The sequence below is a fragment of the Geotrypetes seraphini genome, chromosome 2 (assembly GCF_902459505.1).
Source record: "Geotrypetes seraphini chromosome 2, aGeoSer1.1, whole genome shotgun sequence".
NCBI lineage: Eukaryota > Metazoa > Chordata > Amphibia > Gymnophiona > Dermophiidae > Geotrypetes > Geotrypetes seraphini.
The window spans coordinates 331,391,963-331,410,144 of NC_047085.1; the positions used below are offsets into that span (position 1 = coordinate 331,391,963).

Here is an 18,182-nt window from a genome sequence, read left to right on the forward strand (position 1 = left end):
CCTCCTCATCCATCTTGCACTCTCCATGAGTCCAACACTTTCTGCCTCCTGCACACTTTCTCTCTCTGTCCTTGCCTCTTCCCTCAGTGGCATCCCTCCTTCCCACCCATCAACCCAACATGCTCTCTCCCCATGCACCATCTCACCTTCACCTCAAGTGTGTAGCACCTTTCCTTCCCTCCCTTTCTGCCAGATCCAGCAGCACATCTTCTCCCTTCCTTTTATCTCCCCCTTGTCCAGCAGTACCTCTGCTCCCCTTGTTCAGCAGTACCCCTTCTCCCTTTCCTCCCTCTGTGTACTTCTACACCAAGGCCCCCCTCCCCCGAAGGCCTGTCCCCCTGAAGGCTTGCATGTTCCCCCCTTCTTTGCAGCATCCTCCAGCTTCCCTCCTGGCCTCCTGGTCTTAGTTTCAGCTAATTACCGCAGCCTGCAGCGAGGATCGCTGGTGCCGTAGCGATCCTTGTAGGCTGCCATCGGCCTCTGCGGCATGTTCCCTCTGTCACGGTCTCACACCTTCTCTGACGTCAGGGGCAGGATCGCTTCAAAGGGAATGTGCTGCTGAGGACGACGGTAGCCTGCAAAGATTGCTACAGCACCGGCAATCCTCTCTGCAGGCTGCGGTAATTATCTGAAGGTAAGAACGGAGGCCAGGGAGGAAGCTGGAGGACACTGCAAAGAGCGGAGAGCACTAGTACAGACCGCGGGCTGCAAAATAGTACCTGGCAGGCCGCGAGTTTGAGACCGTTGCCCTAGAAGAAAGGAGGGACAGAGGAGATGATTCAGTCGTTCAAATACTTGAAAGGTATTAACATGGAGAAAGGAAAATGGTAAAACCAGAAGGCATAATTTGAGGTTGAGGGGTGGTAGACTCAAGAATAATGTTAGGAAATTCTTTATGGAGAGGGTGGTTTGTGCCTGGAACGTGCTCCCGAGGAGGTGGTGAAGAGAAAAACTGTGACAGAGTTCAAAAAAGCATGGGACGAACACAGAGGATCTCTAATCAGAACATAGTGGTATATATTGAAGAACTAAGACCAGTACTGGGCAGACTTACATGGGTCTGTGTCCTGTATATGGCCATTCATTTGAGGATGGGCTGGGAAGGGCTTCGACAGCTTAGATGGTTTAGATGGGCTGAAGTGAGCTTTGATGGAGACTCCATTAGATGGAACCTAAGCACAATATCGGGCAGAGCTCTGGGTTTCTGGCCCAGAAATATCTAAGGAAAAGGACAATTTAAATTAAATCATTAATTTATAGAGTGTACAGTTGGGCAGACTGGATGGACCATTTGGGTCTTTATCTGCGGTCATTTACTATTTTACTATATGTTATTATATAGAACAGAAAAGGTAATTTTCAAAAATGTATGTTTAGGTAAAACCATGCTTTACTTGTGGAATTGGCCTGTTATAACATTTCCCAATCGCAATATGGTAATCTTATGTACATATTACATGGGTTCGTATCTATGTATACTTGGACTGAATGGAGGCATCCCTGGAGATGGAGATGAGTTGTGCTTTCCCCCTGGTGCTCTGGTCCCAGTGTCTGGGCTCCACTCCCTATTCACACATCATCAGGAGAAGTCAATTGCGGCCATTGCTTTCCCCATGGTGCTCTGGTCCCATGGTCAGGCTCCCCCCCACCCCACTCCAATAAGAATGTCACCAGGAGAAGCCAGTTAGTACTCAAAACTCAAGCTGCCTGTGGCATCTGTGCGCTAAAGGAGCATGCACAAGGGGCAGGTTGTGCTCCTTGGGCAAGCTCCTTGGGGCGAATCCTTGGGGTAACTGTTTATTGCTATAATGTCTCTTTTTGTCTGCTTATCTTTCTCTTCTGTTTCCTTACTTCGTCTCATCCCCTCTTTCCTGCCCAGATGCCACCTAACCACAGTCAGATATTGACTCATTGGGGGTCACAGGCCTGGGCCACCTCTTCAGTTTTAACCATACCTGCGTGTAAGATACTTTACACTTTATCCTCTTATATCTTCTAGTTCCCTACAATTACCTATTTCATCTGCCCTACCTTCGGTGACTTCTTTCCCTGTCTCTTCTTAACTGTAAGTCTATCAAAAATAAGGCTACAGCATTCTACAATATCATTGCTAACCCTCTCAAATTCTCTATTACTGAAATCTCTACATAGAGGTGAAGAGCCTCTCCTTAATCAATGTGCCTGAAGATAACTATTTTTCTTGACCCCAGACTGTCATGTGCTGGGAGAGTAGTGTTATATTCCTTCCCCACATCAATCACAAATTTGGAGCTTCCCCTGAAGCTTCTCCCTACCAAGAATTATATCTCAAACTTTTTTCCTCCATCTACTTCCTTCCCCCCCTCCCTTCTTTTAACACTACTACCTGGGAATCCTTATCACAGACCCAATCTCCTCCTACTTAGTGATTTAAATTTTCATGTTGATTATCCTTCAACCAGTAATGCTAGACATTCACTTTCCCTTTTTTTTCTGACCTTAATCTTCTGCAACATATTGATTTCCCAACTGCAGCACATTAAATATTACAAAACACCTTCCATACCTGATAAAACAAAAAGCACTTAACATGCAGTTTACCACACAGCCCCTTAATGCTATTTTATGCTAGCACTTACCATGCAGTAAACTCGCATTAAATACTTAATATGGTTCAGTAAAAGGACCCCTAAGTTTTAATTCCTATACAATGGGAAAAAGCCTGTGGTCCAGCATGTTAATCTGTTTACCGATTACGTGCCTTCAGGTACACATACCATTTATTTATTTTAAAAAATTATATACCGTTTAAAACTAAACGGTTTACATACATAATATTTAAATATTTCTTTCCCTTCCTCCTTTCTGCCCCCTGCAGTCCATTATAAATAGCACAAATATGTTCATTCAGAAGTATTTCCTTGTTAACTTACCCATTGCAGACATCATTGCCAATCATGGAATATATGACTAAAGCAGGCTTATCCAGTTGCTTCTTTCTAGCCAAACTAGAAAAAGAAAACTTGAATAAACAATTGTACTATCTCAACGTCTGACAGATGTTACTATTCCATCTTTCTCCACTTGCTGTCTTTCTTACTAAGCCCCACTACTCATGTGGTTTTGATATGGTGAATTTCATACTGATGATGACCAGCAAGGGAAGATCTTGCTTGATGAACTTACTGCACTTCTTCGAGGTAGTAAACAGGCAGAACTATCCCTGGAGCTCCTGTCGACTTCTTCGAGATTAGTCGCATGGTTACTAGTGTTCTGAGATCAGTTCAAGGTTGTATGTATGGCTGACTGGGATTTGTATAGGGTTCAACCATTCTGCTGGCTGATAAATTTAAGGATAATTGAGAATCTTTCATTTCTCCAAGAGGTGTTTTTTGGCCTTTCCTTCTCTGTATAATGCACACTTGTCCTCTGCTCAGAGGGGTGCTTCTAGTTACATAGGATATCGGTGGTGGAGCACACTTCCCGGTGAACTTAAGAAGGAACTTATCTATCAACAATTTTGTAAGCATGGCTTTTCATCTAAACATTTAGGGGCGAGAGAATTTCTGTCTGAACTATTTCTGCTTCTGTGGGACAGGGGTTAGTAGTAGTTTGCTTTTATGATAGGAGATATACAATTGTACTATAGTATATATGTGATCTATTCTGATTGTAAACTGATTGATCGAGATTTTTGATAGATTAATGGTATGTCAAGTTAATACATCAAAACAAAAGTTTAACCTCTAAGAACTGGAGGATAATGGATATGGAAACTAATTTAAGCTGATGGCTTGGAGGCAGCTGACTACCAGAAGTTTCTATCCTAGGAATTTAAAATGCACTTTAACAAAACAGATTATTGTGTTGAATATTCAGTAACCACACTTGATTAAACAGATTGCATACCTTTCTATAAATTCCATTAGATTCCTGGAGGATCCACCTAGATAATTGTACACAAGAAACAATTAAAGTAAACAGATGAAAATAATTTCCCAAAAATGTTGGCCTGGTGCTTCTGATGCTTTTGTTGCTCATCTCTTTGCCCAGAACAAAACAGCACATGTTCATCCAATAACATTTCATGTTAAAAAACAACACAACACCCATTCCTTAACAGCACAAGTACTAAAATACTCCTTTCTCCATGTCAGAATCATTTGTGTTCCAGCTGTTAAACTACAGTTCCATTTATTTTTAACAAATTTTCCTGTAACAAAGCTCAGAAGTATTTATATTGCTATGGCAGTCTGAATTTATTAAGAACCACAAACACTGAAACTGGGTTTAAAGAGGGACTAGAAGGGCCAGCTGCCTGAAATGCAACCTTGAAAGTGCACAGGGCAGTGGTGGGTAAGCTAGAGTGATGCTTCTTACCCAAGCCTTCAGCATACACCCAGCCAGTCAGGATTTCAGAACATCCACAATGAATACGTGGCTTGTAAAGTTTCTTTGGACTTTTTATAATAGCTTTGGAATATTCCGACTTCAGCACATTGTTTGAATATCAGTATTTTTGTACCATTAGTGTTTCTTTGCTGATGTCCTGGGACCTCTCTGCAGCCTGTGAGCTTCCATTGTTATAGAACTGACACTGTTATTGCCTACCGGTGGCATGGTGGTGGGGATGGAGGACCGCTCCGGACCCCATCATGGTAGGGGATGCCAGCACCTCTCTGCCTTCCCTTCCCCCCTCCCCAATCTTTAAATCTTCCTCAGGACAAGCAATTTCTCCGGTCTAATGCTTGCACCAGCCTGGCTCCTCTCTGAAATCACTTCCTGGTTGCAGTGCCAGGATGTGACATCAGAAGGAAAGCCAACTCCAGTACATGCCCTGGTGAAGATTAGGGTACAGGGGAAGGGAGGGTGCATGGGGAGGCAGTGGAGAGCAGGGCACAGTGGAGGCACCACCCTCACAGGTGCCTTCTATCCTCACTACACCACTGTTGCCTACTGATGTTCTATACTTATGGTTAAAATCCTGTGGGCTGGTAAATTATTGGATCATCTGTTGTTTTATTGTCCTTTGATACTCAACTTTTGGAAGTCAATATGGGGACAGATTAACCTCATATTGGAATCGACAATCCCATTGACTTATGAGGTAATTACATGTGGAATACTACTGTATGTTAAGCCCCCCATGGATCGTTATAAATGCCAGCTTTTTCTGATATGACTGGGGTAGCCATACAGATAGCTCGAAATTGGAAAAACTGATCGTCTTAATTTTTCCTTTTGGTGGGCGAGCTTATGTTTAAGCTACAGGTTTGAAAAGATGAATGCCAATATTTTAGGGTATTCTAAGATATTTAACTTAGTTTGGGGTCCATTAACATCTTTTGTACAATTGTTATAGTTCGTTTAGCTTTCTTTAACTGATGTAATTCAGACACATCCGAGGGGGTGGGTGGGGATGTATCTTTAGGGTGATCTTTAAGGTAATTGGGGGGGAGAGAGCATATATTGTTGTACTAATACTGATTGTATTTAAGTGCTTATTTATTATTATTGATGTGAATATTGTGTTGCACTTTTTTTAGTAATAAAAATTAATAAAGAATTTTTTAAAAAAGAGCAATGCTGCACAAAGTTGACAGGCAACTTTGTGAAGGTCCATGGAAAGTTCATCAGTTCAGTCGGAGAAGGCGACTGATATGCGCAGAATAGTCCACAGAAAGAGACATAAATGTGCACATTCACCAGGACTATGTCATAAGCATGAATGAGTGTCAATTATAGGTGTGCCTTATTGTGGTGCATCGTGAGTCAAGTTTCAAGTTTATTAAAAAAAATTTTAAAACCACTTAATCAGGTTTCTAAGCGGTGTACAATATAAAATTTACATAAAAACAGATTAAAAATGAGGGATACTAGACAAAACCAAAGTGGCTTAGTAAAACACATAATAAGACATATAGACTTACTTCAAACAATAGGAAAGAAAGGGAGGAACTACAATCGTGATAGAAAAAGCAAAACAAAAAAGGAAAGAACAACAGGTTAGTGTAAAAAGTGATAAAATTTGTTTGTTTTATCCTTAAGAGGACAGTTATCATCCAAAGACATCATGGAACAAAAATGCTTTTAGTTTTGATTTGAATTGTTTTATTTCGGATTCACTGCGCAATTAATTGGGCAGTGAATTCCAGAGAGTAGGGGCAGTGACAGCAACATGTTGATTAATTTTAATGAAGGTATGACGAGAAGATTTTGTGATATTGAACGAAGCGATTTTAGAGAATTATAAGGAATTAAAAGTCTGTTAATGAACTCCGGTTGATTATTTAATCTTGTTGTAAAGGTTAAAAGTAAGATTTTATAACTAATTCTATGTTCAACAGGTAACCAATGTGCGCTGAATAGGAGAGGTGAGACATGTCACAAGCATCTGCCAATGCCATAAGTGGAAGGGAAGAGAACTATCAGCAAACCATGCAAATACTTTTTTCTATACTGCTTCTGTGAGACATATGTTGCCCCCCCTTTTTTTTTTTATTTGGAGTTTCCACCTCACATGAAATCAGCATCCTCAGTCCTACGATCATATGCTTTTAATAGACGTGCATGAGACACACTTAACACACGCATATATGAACACCCCACTCTGCAAGTATGATAAATGTATCTTCAACATCCATCTCTCATGCAATTGGCAGCCCAGACCTGCTAGTGTACTCTTTTAATGCACACACTTGAGATGCACCTTTAACATATGCGCCCAAGACACAGTTTTAACCCAATACTGGCACCTCCAGACTAGAGAGTTGCGCGGGGACAGAAATCCCACCCGTCCCCGCCAAAATCCCACCCGTCCCCACAAGGAATCCCTCCGTCCCCACCCGTCCCCGCGAGGAATCTCCTCCGTCCCCACCCGTCCCTGCGAGGAATCCCCTCCGTCACCACCCTTCCCTATAAACTTCAGAAATAGTTATTTTATTTAATTATGCTACTGAATTAAAGGCTCTGGTAGAGACCCATTTACAAATAAGCAAAGAGACTTTATAATTTGGAAATATTAATTGGGAAGAATACATACTTTGTAAATGGGTTTCTACCAGAACCTCTAATGTAAATATAAAATATAAATACTCAGCTGATGAGAACCCACAAACTGTCAGCTGAGGACTTCCTTTGCAGTTGGCCGGGGGTCCCTTTTGCCAAGCTTGGCAGGCAGCAGTAGCGTCCCTGAGTCACAGATGCTGGCACCTCAGTGGCTCATGGATGCTGCCAGCGACTGCTGCGCTTGGTGGAGGGGAGTTCTGGCCATCTCTAGAGGAGGTCCTCTGCTGGCGGTGCTTGGGGATCCCCACCAGTCACAGCAAGGGTCAACAAGTACTTCAACACTGTAGAAATAAAACCAGAAATGCATTTCCTTTTCTTTTGAACACAAAACAAAGACATCTGCCATATACATTTCCCAAAGCTAACATATTTGAGTCAATAAATTCCGGTTTTTACCTTTGTTGTCTGGAGACTTATTTTTCCATAAAGTTGGTCCCAGTTTCTTTTTTCCGCTTTCCCATCTTCTGTAAATTCTTCTGTTGCTGTCCATTGGTTCCCCCTACCATTGTCCAGCATTTATCTCTTTCTCATCTTTCGTGCCTGCCCACCAGCCCCATGCCCAACATTTCTCCTTCTATCACCCCTCTCCAGCACTATGCCACATCTCTCCCTCCATTCCCTTCACCACTGTCCAATATTCCTCCCTCTTGCATCCCTTTCAATCTGTCCCATTGTTCCCTTGCCACATTTCTCACTCTCATCTTTTTCTTCCCTATCATATTCTGTACCTTCCTCCTTACGACCAAAAATTCTCCTCTTTCTTCCATTTGCCGTGTGTACACAACTATCTCTCTTTCCCGCTCATTGACACACCCACACCCAATTCTCTCTTTCTATTCCCTCCCCCACCTCAGCATCTCTTTCCCTCCCTTCCTCTCTCCCCAGTTCATGACTTCTGTGTCCAAAAATGCACTCCCTTCCACCACTTCATTCGAGTCCAGATAACAGCAGGGGTTGGAGGCAGCCTGCAGCAAGCCATATGTAGCCGACCCAGAAGTCTTCCCCCGAAGTCACAGCTGACATCGGAGGGAAGGCTTTGCATCAGTCTGGTGGTGGCTGAGGTGTCAGGTGGGAGGGGGTAGATACTGGATGTAGGAGGTGAGAGGAGACAGACTGTAGATAGAAATGGGGAGGGATCAGACACACTGGATGAAAGGGGAAAGATAAGACAAGCTGGAATGCCTGGGGAGAGAGAAAAAGACAGATGATGGATGTAAAGAAAAGGAGAGGGGAGGAAGACATTGAATGGAAAGGAGGAGAAGGGGAGGATACGGATGGAAGGGAGGAAAGAGAAAGATGGAGCAGACACTGAATAGAAGGGGGAGAAAGAGAAATGAAGCAGATGCTGGGCTGAAAGGGGGGAAAGATGGGCAGATGCTGGATGGAAGGGGGAGAAAGAAGGGTGGATGATGGATGGGATGACAGAGGAGGCAGAAAGGAGGAAGAGAGGAGACAGATCAGATGCTGGGCAGAAGCAGCAGACAGAGGGGCAGATGCTGGTTGGAAAGAGGAGGAGGGGCAGATGCTGGATGGAAAGGGACCTCAGGTCAGCATCTGAATGGCCGTGCAAGTCTACATGGGTCCAAATGGTGCCACACACTGCTAGACCTCCCCCCCCCAGTCCATTGTGCTTTCTAGAAGCCAGTATTGTGGTGCAGCCTGGTCCCTGCTAGGTTTTCTCCCCCTAGATTGGGACAGACTGTGCTTTTGCCGGCAGAGTGGTGAGCCTGCACGATGGCGCAAACTAGCCCCCACCCCACCCCACAAGTGTCCTCCACCCAGAACATGACCGAATCTGGGTTCCCAGTGGCTGAGCAGTGAGCCTACCAAGGCATCCCCTACCAAGAATGGAACCAACTCTGCATTCCCGGCCTTTGTATGAGGGAGGTCTGGTGCCCCAGAGTAAGAAGACTTAGAGCAGAGGTGCCCACACTTTATGGGCTTGCAAGCTACTTTTATAATGACTAAGTCAAAATGATCTACCAACAATAAAATTTTAAAAAAACACAAAGCACAATGAAAGGCAGAGAAAATGTTAATTATTCATATTCCGGGTTTTTTCAAAGAGGTCACGGCAGATGACTCTATGCAATGTCACCTCGGTAACAAAATATAAAAATAGACAAATACACCCCCTCCCTTTTTACTAAACCACAATAGTAGGTTTTAGCACAGGGAGTTACGCTGAATGCCTCGCGCTGCTCTCAATGCTCATAGGCTCCCTGCGCTAAAAAACGATATTGCGGTTTAGTAAAAGGGAGCCATAGTGCAAAATATAGACAGCAGATATAAATTCTCAAAACAGACACATTTTGATCACTAAATTGAAAATAAAATCATTTTTCCTACCTTTGCTGTTTGGTGATTTCATGAGTCTCTGGTTGCACTTTCTTCTTCTGACTGTGCATCCAATCTTTCTTCCTTTCTTTCAGCCTCCAGTATGTTTCCTCTCCTCCAGACCTCATTCTCTCCCCTAACTTTTTCTTTCTGTCTCCCTGTTCCCCCTTCTTTCTGTCTCCCTGTCTGCCCCCTTTCTTTCTTTCTCCGTGCCCTCCCCCAAGCCACTCGGTTTGCTGCCATCGCCATCAGGGAATAGCCCCCAAGCCACCGCCGTCCCAAGCTTTCCCTGCAGAAGCGTCGCGTTGACCAGCATTCCACTCCCTGACGTCAATTCTGACGTAGGAGAGGAAGTTCCGGGCCAACAAGGCATTTCTCCTCATTCCATCCAGCCTGAGCCCCATCTCTCCTTGATCCAGCATTTCCCTTCTGTGTTTGTCAGAATTACCATTCCACCTATTTTCCAGCATCACCCTTCTTTGTGTCCATCTCACCTATATCCCTATCTCACCACTTTTTCAGAATCTTCATTTGTCTCTGTCCTTGTCTTTATCCCATGTTCACCATTTGCCCTTTCAATGTCTTTATCTCCCGCACCCCACTTTTTCAGCATTACTTCTATGTCTCTATTTCACCTCCTCTTCATGTCCCCTCTATATCTCTATCCTTATTCAGTAGGTCCTGCTTACCCTTTCTCTTCTTTGTGTCACTATCTCCATTTTCAGCTTTCCCCCCTTTTCCTTTGTTACTGCACCCGGTAGCCAGAATCTTTCCACCCTCCCTCCACTCCGGCCCAGCCCAGTATGAAATATTTCCTTTTGTTTCCCTCCCCTCTCTCTTCTCCTCCCTCACCCATGAGTCCAGCATCTGGCCCTCTCCCTTCTACCTGCACCTGGCAACACCCCCCTGCTCCGCGGCTCTCTTCAGCAACTCGTCAGCAGCGGTGATCAAGACAAGTTGCCGACATCGAGGCCTTCCCTCTACGAGTCCTGCCTTTGTGGAAAAAGGAAGTTGAAACAAGCGGGACTCGCAGAGGGTAGGCCCCGACGTCAGAAGCTTGTGTCGATCGCTGCTGCTGAGTTGCCGAAGAGAGCCGCGGAGCAGGAGTTGTGGCCGGAAGCAGGTAGAAGGGAGAGGGAGATAGGAAGGCTGTAGAAGCTCCGGAGCATGACAACGACCCTGGCCAGGATGATTTCTTTTTCAGGCTGCTGCTGCTGCTGCTGCCGCTGCCACCCCCCACCCGAAATGACAAAAACAGCCTAATGCCCGCGTCGGCATCTTTGACGTCGGGGAGAGGAAGGCTGATAGGCCCGGTAGATCGGGACGGCAACACGAGTCTATCATGGAGCCCGGGAAGGGCTCTGCGATCGACTCACGTTGCCTTCCTGAGCTACCAGTCGATCGCGATCGACGTGTTGGGCACCCCTGACTTAGAGCCATAGCGCACGAGACTCCCACGGCGGGGCGGGGCCACCGGACCAATCAGCAAGCAAGGCTTTCATCTGTGTACGTGCTGAGCTCACTGCTCAGCATGGCTATTTCCCGCTGCGATGCCGGACTTGTAAGCTGCATGCCTGCATCGCCAGAATTTAGGTAGGCTGTTTTCATCCCCTTGGGAGTCCCGTGGGCCAGGGGGCATCCCCGTGGGAGTCCCGTGGGTCAGGGGGGCATCCCCGTGGGAGTCACGTGGGCCAGGGGGGCGTCCCCGTGGGAGTCCCGTGGGCCAGGGGGGGAACCCGCGGGATCCCCATTCCCGTGCAGACCTCTACTCCAGACCTGCAGGTAATTCTGGAACGTTATAGGTCAGCGCTTCATTTCGTGCATGACCTCATTGTACTATATTTACATAGTATTATCAGAGGATGCTACAAAGCATGGAAAAGACCGCGAAGAACCATTATGTGCATTGGAAGGTAAAATACTTCAATGCTAAACCGGTTAGAACTGGTTTAGCATCGATTGTTAAAGGTATGGTAAATTTAGAACATCAGGGCCTGAGCTTTGTTCGGGGGGAGAGGGGTCTTGGTTTTCTGGGAACGTTACAGCTTCTTCAGCAGTCCATTTCCATCCTTTTTGTCCTCACAGCCTTTGCCACACATGCATACAAAAGAAGATTTTCCCCTCATACTCTGTGTTTCATTTCTGCCACAGCGGGAGGAGGGAGGGGTTCATCTTGAGGACAATGTGCCTGTTCTGGCAGATGTTTGACTTTGTGTTTGTATTTTCTGTTAACTTCAATAGAAACTAGATCAAAACTGTAAGTAGTTACTTCTTTTTTCTGGGGACAGGTGGGGATGGAGGAGATTTCTGTCCCCGTGCAACTCTCTACCTTAGATCAGGTGGAGGGAGGGGAAATTCTGCTCCTCCCAACATGTCTAGAGGCAGGCATCGCAACAAGCCTTGGGCACTGAAAACAGCACAGATGTCTGTACAGGCTAATCACTAAGGAGCACAGAAATATAGGGTCTCAGTTTATTCAAATATCCAAACATGAAACAACATTAAACAGCTTAGGCATGGGAATCATTTACTAACTTACATTAACACATGTTAATTTGAATCAAGTATATTCAAAGAGTCTATGCAATAATGTTGTTTCTGCTCTGGAAATGGAGTTTGATTTATTGGCATAGCACAGAATGAAATACACTTTCAAATGTGAAACTTACAAATCTACATATTATGGGGCATAGTTATCAATGTGGGCTAATGTTAAGACATGTTATTTTACCACTAAACTGTGCTATTTTATGCAATGAGGCCTAGGCCCTCTTTAGCACGTGTTTAGCATGTGCTAAATCAACGCAATCACTAACGCAACCATAGGATAACATGCACGCGTTAGCATTTAGCGTGCAATATTTATTGCACGTTAAAAAGCATAGTGCCTTTGTGGATAACACAAAAATAATCGATCTTATTGGTAGCCCATGTTGATAATAACTCCTCCCCCTAAATATCTTCAAACAATGCCATTAGTTCCATCACCCCCATATATTTGGCTAAAATCTACAAATAATGAATCAAAATTTTATTTACATAAGAAATTGCAAAATTAATACATTATACCATTTTTGGAAATGTTCTGGTAGTCTCTGTGGTTGCAGCGGTTTCTGTCTCGTAAGCGCAGGTAAATGGAATCTGTCCAGCCGCTGAAACAAGATCATAAAATTTACATCAACAGAACTGATGACATAGGGTGGAATAAATTCAAGAACTGTGGTACTAGAATGTTTTCTAGTTTTATTTTTTTGCAATCAAAAGCACCTAACGTGCAAAACCTAGATTCAATATTAAGTTATTTTTTGGTGGTATATTAAATAAAAGAAAGAGAAACCATGTGTGAAACATGATAGTGCCCAAGAAAGCATGCACAACACTCGCTACTGTTATATCATCCAGCTACAAATCCAATGACCAGGTGCTCTTTCTCTGGAAAAACATCTTATGCCAATACTGTCAAAAAGTAGCATTCTCCAAGGTTACTGGATTGAGGGTTAAAGGGTTACACAATCATAAAAATGAAGAAAATGGTTTCTATAACATAGATCAGGGCTACCCAAGGCCCACAGGCAGGCCCGGTTTTCAGGATACCCACAATGAATACGTATAAGAGAGATTTGCGTACCTACAAGGCAATCAGGGCTGGATTTTCCTATAGGCTAACTAGGCTTCAGCCTAGGGCCTCAAGATCCGTGTCATATTTTTTATAAAGGTTAGTACCAATAACAACATGTTTCATTTAACATATTGATATATATCACAGTAATGATGTCTTTTATTATCTCTCATGTAATTTACAAACTTAAAAATGGGAGGTGAAAGGGCCTCATAAGTGGAATAGCCTAGGGCCTCTTTTCATCTAAATCCGGCCCTGGAGGCAATGTTTCAAATTTCTCTCATGCATATTCATTGTGGATATCCTGAAAACCGGGCATGCCTGTGGATCTCGAGGACCAGAATTGAGTAGCCCTGACATAGATGCTTATCACAGAATCATTGCAGGAATTGAAATTGGAGCAGGCTTTGGCTACCCAGTGCTCCATAATGAGTGATTCCCAGAATAAGACCACATTTTTTCCCCTCGAATCCTGCTCTCACTGGATTAATCATGAAGCATGGGAGGCCCTAGGGGCTCCTTATGGGTTGCCAAGACAAGGACAAAGGTTTACCTCATGGCTCCTGACTTTCACCAGTTGTTTGTTCAGCCTAAAGGTAGATCTGCTAGTAGCTCAAGTTACCAAGTGTACTTCCCTGCCTAATGAGTGGGGGAGTGATTCTGAAGGATGCGCAGGACCACAAGGTGGATCTGGTGCTTAAGCGTTAGTTCAAAGCATTAGCTTTGGGAATTAAAGCACCATCAGCAGCTTCCTTTGTGGCAGGAGCTTGTCATACCAGAGTCCATCGGATTCCAGGCACGGATGATGACGTTTATTCCCAGCTGGTAATAGTGGGGGTTGATTATGTAGCTGATAGTCTATATCAGTGGTTCCCAAACCTGTCCTGGGGGACCCCCAGCCAGTCAGGTTTTCAAGATATCCCTAATGAATATGCATGAGAGAAATTTGCATACCTGTCACTTCCATTATATGCAAATCTCTCTCATGCATATTCATTAGGGATATATTGAAAACCTGACTGGCTGGGGGTCCCCCAGGACAGGTTTGGGAACCACTGGTCTATATGATATCAGAGTATTTGACAAAGTTTCTGCTTACTGCATATCTCTCTGGAGGATGCTATGGGTAAGCCAGTGGGCAGGATTTTTGGCTTGGGGGCCAATCTGGATCTCTAATCAGTCAATGTGGTGTTGCAAGTGCTGTGATTCTGCATGGAGACTGTTTGCTCAGTCATAGTGGTAGTAGCACTGCGGGAATTCCAGGCCTCCATGGATTTAACAGAGGTCTATCTCCATTTTCTCATATTTCCGGATAACAGAAAGTTCTTGAGATTTTTTGTGCTGGAAGGCATTTCCAATTCCCTGCACTCCCCTTCAGGCTAGCTAGCATCATGCACATTCACCAAGGGGATGGCTCACCTCTAGAAGGTGGGGATCCAGGTGCATCCGTACTTAGATGATTGGCTTATCAGAGTGGAGGGAGAGAGAGCGGTGTCTTAGGTGGCTCAGCTGCTGTAGGATCTGGGTTGGATTGTCAATTTCGGAAAAAGTCATCTGGAGCCGGGCCAACTCTTGGAGTACTTGGAACCTGTTTTAACATGGTGAAAGGTCTGCGTCTTTCTTCCTAAGTTACGCAAGCAGAAGCCTGCAAGTCAGATTGTGAAATTCTTGAATATGCCTGCTCCTATGGCTTAGCAGTATCTCCAAGTGCTAGGATCCATGACAGCAACCACAGAGGTGGTTCCCTGGGTGAAGGTCCATATGCACCTGCTACATGACACACTGTTATCTGCTGGTCTCTGAAGCTGGATTTGCTGCAGAGGCCATGGGCCTAGACGGTAGAAGTGAGGCGAAGCTTGCGCTGGTAGCTCTGTCTGGAGTCACTGGAAAAGGGCATACAACTTTGCATTTCCTCCTGGATGATGCTGACAAAAGATGTCAGTCTCTACAGCTGGGGAGGGTTTCATAACCTGGGTCACCCAGTCCAAGGCCATCGAACACCATCACAGAGGAAGTGGTCCATAAATCGAGTGGAGCTGCAAGCCATTCAGCTCATATTACTGTCCCTTGGAAAAATACCTGGAAGGCAAAGCGGTCAGAGTTTTCTCAGACAATGCCACAGCAGTGGCTTATGTCACTCGAGAAGGAGGCACTAGAAGTGCTCTACTGTGCCTGGAGGCCCAGTTATTATTCCACTGGGCAGAGCTTCATCTGTTGGTGCTATCAGTGGCACACGTAGCGGGAGTGGACAATATACAGGCTGACTTTCTCAGCTGACAGACCTTGGACCAGGGGAATGGTCACTATCACAGCAGACATTCGACTGCATTGTGCATCGATGGGGACGGCAGATATTCGGCCTGATGGCTTCAGCAACAAACAAAAATGTGGATTGCTTCTTCAGCCAAAGATTCAAACACAGATCCAACATACCCCCTTGTTATTTGGATGCACTGCAGTGTAAAATGTCCAAATTCTGCCTTTCAAATATGGCAATTTGGATGTTTTCAGTAGATGGGACTTTTTTGGCCATTTTGAGTCATTCGTCTGCTTTGAAAATGAGTGCCTTAGCATCTGGGCTGAGATGTCCTAAGAGAAATTTCAGTAAGGCCTCAAAACCCCTGGTCTTCACTGGCTATTAGCCACCGGCCTGTTTATCACGGTGCTGGGTTTTGCCTGAATTTCTTCCTTCTTCAACTTGGCAACTGTGAACTACTTGGGTCTGTACTGAAAGTTTAATTTCTTAAATCATTATTTTAAACCACCTGGACACTTGGTTATAAAAGTTGGTTTAGCAAATTCCAATAAACTATATGGGCCCTACAGTCCCTAGCTGCAGTCATAGTGTATGCACTCAGCTATGTCATGCGAATAAGGGGTCCTTTTCCTAAGGCGCACTAGTCAATTTAGCGCACGCTAATTCAGCTAGTGCGTCTTAGTAAAAGAGGGAGTAAGTTTGATGGCCAAAGACAGCCACCTAAAAGGTAGTATATCTGTGGCTGTTGAGACAGCCAGCTAGCCATTAAACACTGGCATAGCCGGCTATGTCTCGGCCAGCCATAAATAAACCGTAAATTCAATGCCGGTGGCCTAATATGGCGCTGGAATTGAATTTCTAGTATAACAGTGGCCCACAGGAGATTGCTGGTGATCTCCTGCAGAATGAATATGAGCCAGATTGTGTTATTTTTAGAAGCTTACCCAATGGTGGAATTCAGAAAACCAGTATAGCTTGAGAACTGAGGCCAGTCAAATTCATTGAAGATAGTCACTGGGAGATTTGAAAATGTTTTCTAAACAAGGCAAATTAGAAGAGAGAATTACTTTAGAGATGTTCATTAATTAGTGCATAATTTGTTCATCAAATGGTGCTTTAAATATTTTATTGATCAGTATTTAAACCCTGTGGCCAGCATTTCTTTTCGGAGTGGACGAGTAGCCTAATGGTTAGTACAGAGGAACTGGGTTCAATTTGCACTACAGCACCTTGTGACTTTCCTCATTACCCCAGCTACAAAATAAGTACCAGTACAGTGTTCCCCTGGTCATTCGCGGTCGGTGGTTTGCAGTCCCGGTCATTTGCGGTATTTTCCGACTGCGAACCGCTGACAAGGAGAGGGCAGCCGGAGCGCCAGCGAGTGCAGGAAATCACTCGCTGTATACTCCAACCGCCTCTTTCTGCACTAAGTTGAGCCTTATCCAATCAGGAGCTGTTTTGACACACAGCTCCTGATTGGTAAGGCCTGACTTAGTGCAGGAAGAGGCGGTCAGAGCATACAGCGAATGATTTCCTGCACTCGCTGGCGCTCCGGCTGCTCCCTCCTGCCTCTCCCGCTGCCCTCTCCAGTCTCCCCCATGAAAAACGGTATTCACAGTTTTTCAAGATTCATGGGGGTTCCTGGAATGGAACCCCACGAATATTGGGGGAGTATTGTATATAAATCGCTTTGATTGTAATCACAGAAAACCAGTACATATATCAAATCCCAACCCCTAAAAAAAAAAATCCTCACTGGCTACAATGTTTAAATCATTCATATAATTTAATGCCGCTATACATATGGAGGGGAATTTTTAGTAGGATGTCTACTTACAGCTTTGGATGTTGTGAGAAAAACATCCAAAAACTGGATGGAGAAAATGTCCATTTTTGAACCTGCAAGATGTCCATCTTATTTTTCAAAAATGGCCCCGTGAAACATCAATCTTTTTTTTTTTTTTTTTTTAAATGGTCCGGCTACATATTTTTATTCAGTTAAATGTTAAATGTTTAATTTTTAATTTTTTTTTAAATTATTGAAAAAAAAAAATCCAAATTAAAAATGTCCAAAACAAGCCATTTGCATATAGAAGGGGTTACCATTTTTAATGGACTGGCCACAAACATGCCAGCAGAGTCCCTAGGGGACACTAATGTGAACTTCACATTAAGGGTGCCATATATACATCTTAACATAACCCCCATACATTATATGGAGGGTCCCCCAAATCCTACTGTACTCACCTGTTTACCACCCCAGTAGCTTTTATGCCTGTAAAGTGTTTTTTTGTGGATTTTTATGGGCTCACACTGCCCACCACTAGTGTACCAGTTAGAGTGGCATATGGGTCTGAGTCCCCTTCTCTGTAGGCCACTGCACTACCCACCAAGCTACACCAGAGACCTGCTTGCAGCTCTACTAGACAGATATGTACTGTTTCATTCAGATATTTGGGGGTGGGAGGGAGTCATATGGTCAGTTTGGGTACCTTTTTGGCCTTTATTCATTTTAAAAACAGTTCTAGCTCAAAATGCCCAAATTCTGCCCTGGATGTTTTACAAAATGTTTGATTATTGCAGTAAAACGTCCAAGTGCTAAGCCCGCCCCAATCCTGCCCAAAATACGCCTCTGAAATGGCACCTTAAGATTTAGATAAACTGGAGACAAACAATCAGAAAGATGTCTTAAAAGTCAGTTTTGAAAATGCCCACTTGGCCATTTTGACTAGTAAGATGACAAAGTGCTAGTTTGTCATCTTTTGGATGTCTGTTTTTTGGAAAATGAGTCCCATAGTCAACAATATTAAATATACAGTCAAGCCTCGGTTTGCGAGTAACCCGGTTTGCGAGTGTTTTGCAAGACGAGCAAAACATTCTCGCAAAACATGTCTCGCAAACCGAGTGTTGACTCGATTTGCG

General features: G+C 44.2%; 1 protein-coding gene across 4 annotated transcripts in view; it reads right to left on the bottom strand.

The window, feature by feature from the left end:
- The window catches only part of AOAH (acyloxyacyl hydrolase), a 189,913-nt gene that overhangs the window by 27,633 nt on the left and 144,098 nt on the right, over positions 1-18,182 (bottom strand). For all 4 annotated transcript variants that reach the window (XM_033930216.1, XM_033930217.1, XM_033930214.1 and 1 more), the window contains exons 12-15: positions 16,205-16,296; positions 12,454-12,536; positions 3,889-3,925; positions 2,913-2,987 (exon numbers count right to left, since the gene is read on the bottom strand). In XM_033930216.1, coding sequence (XP_033786107.1) covers positions 2,913-2,987; positions 3,889-3,925; positions 12,454-12,536; positions 16,205-16,296 — 287 coding nt within the window. The remainder of the gene's footprint in view (positions 1-2,912; positions 2,988-3,888; positions 3,926-12,453; positions 12,537-16,204; positions 16,297-18,182) is intronic.